This window comes from Microchirus variegatus, assembly GCF_963457635.1.
Source record: "Microchirus variegatus genome assembly, chromosome: 5".
NCBI lineage: Eukaryota > Metazoa > Chordata > Actinopteri > Pleuronectiformes > Soleidae > Microchirus > Microchirus variegatus.
Genome location: NC_139806.1, coordinates 23,656,340 through 23,668,177, shown reverse-complemented (window position 1 = coordinate 23,668,177; position 11,838 = coordinate 23,656,340). Strand labels below are relative to the sequence as shown.

At 40.4% G+C, this 11,838-nt stretch overlaps 2 protein-coding genes across 4 annotated transcripts; both read right to left on the bottom strand.

Moving 5' to 3' along the window:
* Window positions 1–1,149: 1,149 nt before the first annotated feature.
* mtmr2 (myotubularin related protein 2) lies at window positions 1,150–7,931 on the bottom strand. 3 transcript variants are annotated; one of them, XM_083890077.1, is made up of 16 exons: window positions 7,807–7,931; window positions 6,867–6,969; window positions 6,748–6,771; window positions 6,542–6,608; window positions 5,596–5,690; window positions 5,412–5,516; window positions 4,909–5,013; window positions 4,726–4,809; window positions 4,196–4,345; window positions 3,927–4,115; window positions 3,312–3,497; window positions 3,024–3,230; window positions 2,853–2,945; window positions 2,653–2,766; window positions 2,383–2,559; window positions 1,150–1,406 (listed from the first exon to the last, which is right to left on the bottom strand). In XM_083890077.1, the coding sequence occupies exons 1-16, from the start codon at window positions 7,884–7,886 to the stop codon at window positions 1,242–1,244; spliced, it is 1,944 nt and encodes a 647-aa protein (XP_083746203.1). In that variant the 5' UTR covers window positions 7,887–7,931; the 3' UTR covers window positions 1,150–1,241. The 3 variants fall into 3 exon arrangements, with proteins under 3 accessions (XP_083746203.1, XP_083746204.1, XP_083746205.1); XM_083890078.1 differs by having other exon boundaries at window positions 6,542–6,605; XM_083890079.1 differs by lacking the exon at window positions 6,748–6,771 and having other exon boundaries at window positions 6,542–6,605.
* Window positions 7,932–8,937: 1,006 nt separating this feature from the next.
* On the bottom strand, window positions 8,938–11,522 carry cwc15 (CWC15 spliceosome associated protein homolog). Its single transcript, XM_083890300.1, has 7 exons — window positions 11,492–11,522; window positions 10,954–11,095; window positions 9,993–10,105; window positions 9,794–9,891; window positions 9,592–9,705; window positions 9,332–9,462; window positions 8,938–9,239 (listed from the first exon to the last, which is right to left on the bottom strand). Exons 2-7 carry the CDS (start codon window positions 11,082–11,084, stop codon window positions 9,110–9,112), a joined length of 717 nt encoding a protein of 238 aa, XP_083746426.1. The 5' UTR covers window positions 11,085–11,095; window positions 11,492–11,522; the 3' UTR covers window positions 8,938–9,109.
* Window positions 11,523–11,838: the final 316 nt, after the last annotated feature.

The following is an 11,838-nucleotide window of genomic DNA, read 5'->3' as shown; positions in this document are numbered from 1 at the left end:
AGCTGACGTCACGTTCTATGACGATTTCATGTTATAGCAGCATAATTAGAGCTTCTCTGGATTCCTTTTCTCTCTCTCTGTCCGGTACGATAACATCGTCATTTTGTTCTTGTTCCCATCATTTGGACTTGTGCATGCCAATATAACAAACCACACTCCATAAATGTCTTTGTGTTTATTGCAAGTATGCACATACACACAGTGGCAAGGCAGACCAACACTGTCTGCGTTTTAGCGTTTAACCTTGGCGAGTAAAAACATTCAAGATAATTACTCTCCCAGTCATTCAGAGCAAGGCACATGTATTCATCAATATTTATTAAACTAAAAAAATAACCGTAGCAAATTATTAAATGTTTCACTTTCTGATAGAAGCTTCAAAAAGCATCTGCAAGAAATCTGCACACAGTTAGAGTAAAGGATTGTTAACTGGTATTAACTATTATTGCATATTCTGTGTCTCTTATTAACATTGAATGGGAACATCTCTAATCAATTTATGGCATGACTTAGTGTGTTTGTGAGCTTTAAATAGTATGAAGTAAAGAATAATAAATAATGCTTGATGGAACATACAAAACTCAAATGACTCAATGACAGGAATGTAATATAGGACATCATGTATATATATTACAAAAAAACCCCCCAGATATTTGGTCACAATCTAAAAGCACCAACAACCCAACCCTTTTTAATTCTCTCTATGACTATATTATTTTTATTATATTAGGAGATGCTAACAGTACAGCTCTTTAGCTCCAAATATAACGTTTAGTATAACTCCAAATTATTTTAGTTGACGTTAGAGATTTGACCTTAAAATAGTATTTGCAGTGTTGTATGTTTTTGCAATTGTATCAGTGCAACAAATCATTACCTAAGGAATATTTGCAGTGTAGAGGAACAGAATCCTGTGATGTGTATAAGGCATATATATGTATACACACACACGTATTTTTATCTTAGTATATTATTTTAGTGTAATCTTAATACTATCAACACTGATTGTATTCCAGGATTCTGGTTACATGTCTTCTCAGAGGAAGAGAACAATATGGCTGTGCTCTAGTGAGCCAGACGAGCAGATTCTACGACCTCAGAGGTGCAAATACAGAAAAATCTGCTTAATCAGACTTTTGATGAGGGTGTATGCGCCAGGAGTGGCTTTTTCCTATTAACTCTATGGCAGCTTTGCGCTAGATGGACTCAGCCTCTAAAACTGTAATGAAGGTTTAGTCGTGTCAAACGAACGTCTGCACTGGAGTGATGGAGCGCGTGGGGGAGCCGGCCCGCTCGGATGAAGAGGAAGCGGAGCGATTGGTCACCTCTCGATGTAGCTCGTCCACTCTCTTCTGTAGTTCAGCACGCTTCGCCAGCAGCTCTTTGTAGCGCTGATGAACAGGCTCCTAAAAATGAAAAGAATTACGGATCCTTTTTTAGCTACTTTCCCCCCCCACAGTTTCATTTTGACAGTTCAAAATATGCATCAATAATCATTCATTATTATGCAGATGTGAAATATCCCTGGAATTATATATATATATTTTTTAAAGCAATTCAGATGTGGATGTGTAGATTTTTTTTTGTAGATCGTATTCTCCATGTTGTTTCTTTCAGAGATATTCAGTTTCAGCTCCTGGTCCACAATGAATAGTCTGCTCTGATTGGTCAGCTGACCCCCTCTTGCTCTTAGGCTACGTTTACACTAGCACGGGTATTTTTAAAAACGGAGACTTTCCCCTGCGTTTGTGACTTTCGTTAACACACAAATGGTTATGATCATTTTTACGTTTGCATTTGCAAATACAGCTCCTATATTATGAGGGTGAAAGGTCAGTCGTTGTTGTTGTTGTTGATGAGGATTCTGATTGGCTTGTATGGCTTTCTTCCTTCTTCCTACGCTGCCGCCCACAAGCTTGTTGTAGCTATGACGGCTCTCGACAGCTTATTTATGCAGGTTAATATAAACTGAAACTTTTTTGAAAACGATGATGTGTGCACAAAGTTATTTTGGAAAAACGGAGGGAAGAAAATATCCGTTTTAAAAAATATCCAGCTAGTGTAAATGTAGCCCGAGTCTCACTCTAGCTTCCCAGTAACACTGCTGTAACCATGGTTACACTTGCATTCGTTACGTCAATTCAAGCTCTCTTTTCTAATGTAACAAGATAATTGTCAAAGTAAATGGTAAAACGGTATAATAGACACTGTCAGGTTTTTAAAAGGCAGATCTAGAATATCAGGCCCAGAAGCAGTTTTTTTTGTTGAAGTGGGACAAAGGGGGTGTATCACAGATACACAGATACAGGCTTTCATAACAAAGTTGACCTATTGGCACAAAAAAAAACAAACTACATGACATAATGACTGAAAAAGACATGCCTGAGGTCTCATGCGGGGGTTCCAGCGGATGTAATAGCCAACCCAAAGCTCCAGGTGGCGCAGGCTGACGACAGGGAACAGCACATGGTTGGAGTAGTTCACATATAGAGGATTGGTGAAGTCCTCCAGCTGGCTGTTAATGTAAGACCACAGTGATACTGTCCTTTTGGGAATCTCCTGTCAAAGAAAAGATATAGTTGTCAAAACACTGAATGTGAAACAAATGTTGGTCTACACTTTTTCCAACTTCAATATCAAAAAGTCTCTTACTTCCTTTAACCTCTGCTGTTCACTGTTACACAAGAATGTCCCAAACAGGCAGCTGTACAGGTGGTCCAGTATGGTAACCAGGAAGTATTCGTTGAACTCAAAGGCTGCAGGAAACTTCAACAAAAACATATTCATTATCAACGACAGACCATGTTGTTCTTAACGTTTTTCTTTGTATTTCAGTATCATTTCTTGCCTACCTGACGAGTCAGCTGCCAAACGCAGTCGACAAATTGAATAAAAACAGGCGAGCGGTCTGCATCTGTGTGGTTTTTATCACCATGACCGATTCGCTGCAAGATAAAGAGGAAAGATAAAAGGTCGATCTGTGTTGCTGGAGAAGCTTAAACGGTGTATGAAAGACTATTTACCATTTGGAAGCGGTGACCGAAGCTCAGCCACTCTTTCTCAAGGAGCACCTCGAAGCCGCGAATTGTGCGGTAGTGACTGTCCAGCATGAGCATGGCCAAGGAGGTGAGTTGGGCTGTACGGTCCCAGCCGTCGCTACAGTGAACCACCACCGAAGTTTTCCCAGACTCTACCTTGTCTGCAATCCGCAGTGCCCCTGCCAGGATCAGCTACAAACACACATAACAGTCAATAGCCTGGGCATTGGCATCTTTGGAATCTTTCTTTTTTTTTCTTTCTTTAATGTTCACCTTGATGTGCTCAAGCCAGTGAGTGGATTCCAGATTGGAGAGCCAATGGGAGTCCTCGATGTTCGGATAGACCACATCTTTCAGCTTGCGGAGCGACTCCCTCATCACATGAATATTGTGAATATCCAAGAATACCAGCTCTGCATTTTGATAAGCGTCCTCACTTTCATATCCACCCCCTTTCATCTGAAAGAAACAAGCAGCGATGAGAGCACTGTCATGATTTGTCTGATATTACCCTTGCATTTTAATCCTCAGGATTATTCTTTGACATTTTAAGATGCATTTACTTCTACTGTTACTAAATCATTAATTCAAATAGAACAATAGATTCCTGAGGAAACCAGTAAAAGAAACAATAGTGTGACTTTACAGGCAGTAGAGGGGTACACTAACATGTGAATGGGTATTTTTTTTCTATTTAATCTTCTATTTTAATCTTTATGGATCCATAGAGAAATATTGATAAATATGACATGCTGCACTAATCAGATTGTGTCTCTCCGGCTGATTCATAATCATTCAAGAGAAAGTTATGGTGCATCTACATCAAAGACATGACAGTTCCTCAACAGTTTGTTAATATTGTGTCCAAATCAGATTTAGAATATAGACCTTGTTGGCAGCAGCGTTGACGCTGGGCCTGGCATCAAAAATGAACAATTTATGGGACTGGGCATTTGCATCCATGATTGCCTGGAGGTATTTCTCATCTTCTTTGCTGCGCTTTCCGTTTACCCCAACCATGGGCTGACTGCAGCGCGTCACTGTGGCTTGGCTCTCAGGATGGATCCATGATAAAACCTACAAGGAGAGTGTCGCAGGAATATTATCAGAGATGGTCAAATAAACCAGTTGAATTCAATAAGATCGTGTCCACTCACAGGTATTCTGCCCTTTGCTCGGAAGGCAGCTACCCTCCTCAGCTCTTCCTCTGGTATGTTGACGGGCACCGCCAGAGTCGATGGGTAGGTGTCACACAGCTCGTAGTGATCATTGATTTTTGTTATCCTCCAGCTTTCGTTGGGGATACCCTTTCAAGAAACAGTAACAGAAGAAATTATTAAAAATGTTGCCAGGCAAGTCTGACGTTTCATCACTTAAGCACTGCTCTGCTAACCTCCGATAGCTACCAAATGTCAGGCCCACCCATTATTCCGTGTCGTGTCAAGCATCACGTACGTGTGAGTGTGCTGGCATTGTGCCAAAAAATGATGTCGGAATTTGAGTCACTGCCAAAAATGAAGCAATAGCATTCCCACTAAATCTGATTAGAGCCAAACAGAAAACTGTATGCATTGCAGTCATGTGACACTGGAGTGAATGCGAATTAAGCACGTTCCCACTGGTCAAAACCCCCATTTAATCTCAGTTTTACATAGGTTTTTGAATTGGGTCTGAGTCAATCAGATACCTGTCTTTTGTACTCGGAGATGGCGTCGTACACCTTCCACCCATTTTCAGGGAAAACCTGCCCATATTCAAAGGAAAAAATTTGCTATGGAGAGAGAGAGAGAGAGAGAGAGAGAGAGAGACTGGTTTGTCAGTTGGCAGACACTGCAGAGCTACAGTAAGAGAGACAGTGAGGTTGACTCACCAGCCCATTGGAAACAGGAAATGCAAATTTTATCAGCACTTCGAAAATGGACTTCCTGAGAGTGTCCTCCATCTGTTTGTGAGCAAATCGTAGATTGCGCATATCCTGCAGAGAGTCAGAACAGCAGTTCAGAGGTCACCACCACTCTGTACAGATGGGTTTTATTGACATACAGGACGTGTTACAACCTAGTGCAACTATTGTAGAAACTGTGTGTCATTGTGTGTACACACCAGGGATGATGAGAGGTTCATCCTCTGTGACTTAGCCTATGCACAGTGTTGGTCAAGCTACTTGGAAAATGTAGTGGGCTAAGCTATCAGTTACTCTACATTAAATTACGCTTCACTACACCAAAGCTAGCCCCCAGAGAAATGTAGCAAGCTAAGCTACAGCAACATAGCAAAAGTAGTTTAACTACATTGAAGCCATTTCTATTTTTATATATTGGAACAACATCATTCCAAGTTATTCCAGAGCATTACCGCAGCTCACTTACTCACCTTGCAAACTACACCATAGGACACATCACCACGGCTTGAAGCACTTCCAATCTTCTCCACACGACTAACCACCCCAAGAGGCAGGTCCAGCACAAACGCCGGCTCCTAGAAGTCAAATACAAATTAACAAAAACAACACCAATAAAGAATCATGAATTCATTGGAAAACATTTACACAGTATACCCTGTCGATGCACTTGAAGAACAGCCTGTAGTTTGTGACCATCACTGTTCCTCTCACTGCTCCAGTGAAAGGACAGAAGTAGGTGATATCTTGGGCTGAATAAAGCAAAGACAAAATCATGTTTTAGACAAGTTATTATTAGGGTTTGAGGACGAATGTGCAAGAACCCTATTGAAACTGAAGGAATTCTTGTTATTCCACGGAACGCATTGCGTTTTTGAGGCCTTTCCAATGACCCAAACCTCAAAGATTTTTGCAACTGCATCAGACCTGGTGAACATTTGCGTGTGAAAGTCTTAAAGCGTGGAAAATTGCAAGTGGGAGGGGCAAATAACTGCTCCGCCACCCACAAAGGAGGTTGGCCAGAACATCAGCTTTAACGTACATGCACGAAACTTGGTACACGCGTTCATTAGGTAAGGTCAAAAAATCAAGTTGAACCTATGCTCTAAAACAAACAGGGAAGCCACCATCTTGGATTGCACGTACACGTAATTGGCGTTTTTGCACCAATGCGAATAATTTAGTCCTCCAATTTCTGAGCGATCACCTTCAAACTTGGTGAGGTCGCTATGGACCAGTTGAGGAACGGAATGAGTTGGAAGGTTTTTTTAAATATCGCATGGTGGACGAGATACTTTGACAAAGTTGGCGAAAATTCTGATTTTTTCGCTGGAGACAACGAAATTCTTATAATGTTGCGATGGAAGGTCCGATCTGAATCAAACTCGCCATGAGTGATGATGGGTAGTTGCTGAAGACGACTATGAAAAAACGGTTGGTATATGGTTGTACTCCTGTGTTTTAGTTGTGTATTTAATTTGTAGTTTAGTTTAGTTTCTATTCTAGTATTGGGTTGTGTATCATGTATGAATGTAGAAAGCAAATTTGCCTTTATGCAAGCCATTTTGATTCGAGCTGTGATTTCAGCAACAGGAAAACATACCCATGTCTTGCGCAGTTTCATTTGGAAGCAACTGTGGTTCCTCTTTTTCTGAATCTCTAAGCACCTGCTGGAAACATTAGATATAAATTATACAGCATGTGGCACAATACCCTAAACCAAACAGCAATGTAACATTTTTAATGTAACCCAAATAAGGCAACTTTAAATACTTTGCTAAATAAAATGTGTTTCTTGAAGTGGCTTACTTTGGCAGCAGTTTTGGGTTTGACCTGTAAGGGACAGAAAAAAGCTTCAGTCAAGCTTCAGTCACAATTACAAGCTACCTGAATGAAGGATTTCTGTGATCGACATGCAGGCTACTGACCCGAAGCTCTGGGGAGAACTCTGCAGAGGTGGACCTAGAGTCAGAGGACATGGCAGAGGGCAGCTTGGCCTGGGCTGAGCGGTCAGAGCGAGAAGTCGATGTACTGTTGAAAGATGTGGTGACAAATGACAAACAGGAAATCCAGCAACTGGTCTTCATCTCAGATTTTGAGGAGCTGAGCGAATTAGGTTAAATATCTAAATGCAATTATTTGATTTTCTACTGAAGCTTCAGTTCAATAATTACTGTGATAAATATTTAAGAGACAAGGTAATCGTGCACAGCATGATCAAAGTATTAAATACTGTACTATAATGCAAGGATGAGATATTCAAGATTTCTATTTTAGGGCTCAGATTAATCTGCTGATTATTTTCTCTATTAATCAAATAGGGTGTCTTGTTTTGTCCACCAACCAAAATGATTCTGTTTCTATGATTTATCTGTTATATGGAGGGAAAGACCTCAGCAAATATTCACAAGTGAGGCTGAACTTGTGCTAATTACTGAAAAAAATACTGAAACCGATTAATCGATTATCAAAACAATTGGCAATTTATTTAGGAATCAATTAATCATTTAAAGAATTTAAAATGTGTATTATTTCAAGTTGTGATTTCAGTGTGAATCAACCGTTTAGTCCCGATTCATTATGATAATAATGAAATTGTATATCGTGATGAGTGATGCTCTTATTTCCAGCCCTCATTAAAAGTAATAAACGAGTACAAATAGTGTTTTCCTGAATAACATCTGAACATTACCTATCATCGATCAAGCGTGATTATGCACTTTTGTATGTTGTTTAGCAACAACATGCACTTTGCGTTTGGATTGGACATGTTGATTTTGGTTTAAACGTGTACACAACCTAAACTCCGGTTAGTTTAAAGTGTTTAAAAGTTTTAAAAGTCGCGTGTGTTGTGCTGGGTTTAGCTACCTGGACAATGAATCAACACTCGGCTGTCGTGAGGAGGAGCGTTTCGAGCCCAAACTGTCGATGCTGCCGCTCTTCTCCATCTTCTACCGGGAAAGTGTTCGGTCAGCGGACGGTGTAGACCACGACTGAGCGACGGAAACCCGTCTATGAACGGAGGAAAGTGTGTTAACACCTTCTTCACGGTTCTGTAATTCCACACAAACAAAAGGAAGCTGCCATCTTTTCCCAGCAGCCTCCCATTCCCCGTCTGTCACTCGGTTTGTGGAGATGGCGCCCCCCGACGGCCATGTTCGTTGGCAGCCATTTGCGTGCTGCCTTCACTGCCCTCTGTACAATCACGCCGTTTGTGGCTGAAGTAGTTTACAGTTTATGCAAAGGTTTAAATACATTTCCAGAGACGTTGACTGATTTTCCCCCAAAAAAAGAGTTAAACTAATTTGTCAGAATTCCACAAATCTCCTACTTAATTGAATACAGCTCTCGAAATCATGTTTCTTCTGAACTTGCGTCACGCATTGCGTCAAATAATGCTGCCTTCACGTGCTATCGGAAAGATACCTCCCATTTGTGACATCTGAACTACGAGTGCGTTATGCCTAGGTGCATTTGTTGTGGTTGCGAAATTAATAATGGTTAAACGTCAAAAGTTATCTCCACTCGGAAACTCGTGTATCAAAATTATCTCCAAATTTTCCACTTGAAATCACGACGTGAGGGGGCGTTCATGTGCATTTTGAACGTCGGGAACTCGTATTTTCCATAATTCCGATAGCACATGAGGGCAGCATGATTAATACAGTCACCAACGGAGCGTTGTAGCTTCTTTAGGACATGTTACATACTTCAGATGCCTAAGAAGGTAATATATATATGTATATATATATATACACATACACATATATACCTTCAAGTTCATAGAATTGTTGACATAGTTCCATTCATCATGTGAATAAATAAATGGGATTACAGATGTAGTCCATACTGTTGACGTTGCATGATTATTTTATTACGCAACTGTTCAATATACTCCATAACTCACAGAAACACATTTTTATTTAAACACATTAAACGCAGTTTTTCTCTCTTCTCCACATGAATCTTACCGGGAAAAATTAACAGGAGCCATTTTAAACAATGTTTTCTTTATTGAAATTATACGGGGCAGAAAGACTCAGATGCTGAATCACAATCAACAGATCTACCTGATTTTGATCATTATTCAAAGGATGCAAAAACGACTTATATACAACATTTATCTGTTGACTGTACAGACACCAAAAAAAAAAAATTAAAACCAAGTCTTTTACTTAACATATTTCTCCATAAATTTCTTGTGGAACTCAGAGCGCAGAGTATCGTTGATAAAGCGCTTCTCTTTGCGTGCCTCATCCACTCCTTTTGCACAGTTTTTGAACACAACATCATCATCCCACCTAAAAAATATAAAAATAAATTCAGTTTCAAAGTACTTTTCCACAAAAGCTTACATTATGCATGCATGTATGTGTTTATGTAAGAGGTATACCTTCTTTTGACTCTGAATGTAGGTTGACTCTGGATTGCCTGTTGCTGTTGCCCTGCCAAATTAATCAACGGATTACCACTCAAGATATTCTCCATTCGAATCCTCTCCTCCTCTGCTTTTTGTTCTCGCTCCTGAAATGGGAAAAAAATATCTCTGATGGGGTATAATTTGCATCCTCTCAAACATAATCCAGTTTAACTTGGTGATATTTGATCATCAGGCAGCAAATACAAACACATTATTCGGAAATAAAACCTTACCCTGCGCTCTTGTTCTTCAGCTCGCTCCTTCTTAATCTTCTCAAGTTCTGCTGTAAGAGCTGCAGCATCATCATCATCATCGCTGTCTTCTTCGGAATCCTCGTCCTCATCATCCTATAAACAAACAAGCCACATTGATGAAGAATCAAAAACGAGTGGTAATCACTAAACGTCCACTGAATCTGCCAGAGCAATTACTTACATCAGTCAGAGGGTCATCTGCATCAAGGTTTGCTGCCGGGATCTGATCCAATCTAGGTCTCTTTGAAGATGACGAAGATGATGACGATGTGGTGTGCTCTGCGAAGTTATGGTCAGTGCAGGATTAAACACAACATCAAATGATCTACAGTCATAAGTATTATAATAATTCTAAATTGCATATTTGCAGAGAAACCGACCTCTTGGTCCCCTCTCTCTGGTCTTTTCACGTGCATTGGCGCGCTCCCTCTCCTCCAGCTCCCTGCGGAAGTCACGGGCACGTACCTCCTCAGGGGGATCCTGGGTAGGTTGCCTGAAAATGGGAAAACAAAATGGTGAGACCTTTATATTTTACTTGTATATCCACTTGCAGAATAAATAAATCTAACCATATGTCAAAAGTCAGTGATACAATGGCCACATTATTCACATATTGCTTTCAGAGAGACACAGGTCTAGTTTGGGTGCTGTTCTGAAGCCTTGGTGCTTTCTGGCAAACCTGGCCACGATTACACAGCAGTTTAAGAGGAACCAAAGTGGGAGGACGACACAACACTGACAAAATCTTCACAACCCAGAATATGACATGCCCACTGATGATGTCACTGTTTGCGAGGAAGGACCACTTTTGGTTCCAGCTGAGAACCAACTTTTCAGGTTCCAAACCTATTTTTTTCAGTTTGAACATGCCATCCAGTTCCTCACTCCTTTGTGATTTAACATGACTTCAAAATGTAAACAGATGAGGCGGACTGTTGGCGTCATCAGTTATAAGCTGTTGCGTTTGCAATGTTTTGTGTGCTGAGACGCGAAACAGTGGATAAATGGCACGGATGGCATCAAACATGTTTAATCCTTACGATTTGAACATGGGAATATACAATGACGTTAAATCGTGTCAACAGGATCATCTTGCCAGATAATCTGTTCACATCAGACTAAAATCGAAAGGCACCCACGACTCAGAAGGGCCAGATCGGACTGAAATCTGGCCAATTATTCTCTGGTGTGGGGCAGGCATTGATGAAAAAACTGATTGCCTGTAATCAACAAAATAGCCATAGATATGTGCCTTAACGCTGTGCACTTGTGGCCAACTCATTTAGGATATTAGTACCTACTTTTAATGGGTTAATTCATTAAAATCTTGGATCTGCTGACCTGTACTTGATCTTGGTGTGACCTGGAAGATCTCGGCTTGAATACTGCTTGGACAGAGCACTCAAATCACCTTCTCCTTTCCCTCTCCCTCCCCTCGCAGGCTCAAACGTTGGTCTTGCAGCTGTGGTCATCTTGGATGATTCTGCCACAGAAAACACATGAAAAACAGAACAAACATGAGCTGGCGGATTCACTGCTACCAAGCTTAACGGCGAAATATATCAATACGTATGTACGCGACAGTCACAACAACTACATGGTTCTGCCATAATGTATTTAGGAATCATAACCAATATATTTAAAAAAAACGAATATAACCGTTTCGGTGATTTTTAGAGTACAAAGCACCTGATAGCCTGCTAGCTAACAAGCTAACAATGTTTAACAGTGGATGATGGGGCAAACAAAGCGATTATCGCATACTTTATATCGTCAATTTTGAGCTGGAATTGTTTCAGAGCGTCCGCGTTTTTTCGACGGAAAGTATAGAATCCAAATGATTGAGATTTTAAGGTAAAGTTTGAGCAACAATACTTACGAAGCCGCAACCACCACACGACAAAACGGAAGTCCCGGTTCGACGTATCATTTCCATAGATACGTCACTTCTGGTTGGTAGAAACAACGACAGCAAAAAAACTCGGAACGGTTATATATCGTCATTTATTGGTCCAACTAATCTTTAAAATGTGTTTTATGTGACAAAATACATACATAGCAAATTTTTTTGTTTTGTTTTTGTTGTTCACTATTGTGTGCAGTGTTATAATGAAGACGTTAGGGGGCGCACCAGCCTAGCTTAATCTTGCTCGTTCCTCAATGTTTCCGCAGCAGTTGGCATCTGTAATGTTGCAGTGATTAGTCAGAATAATACCTGTTATTATT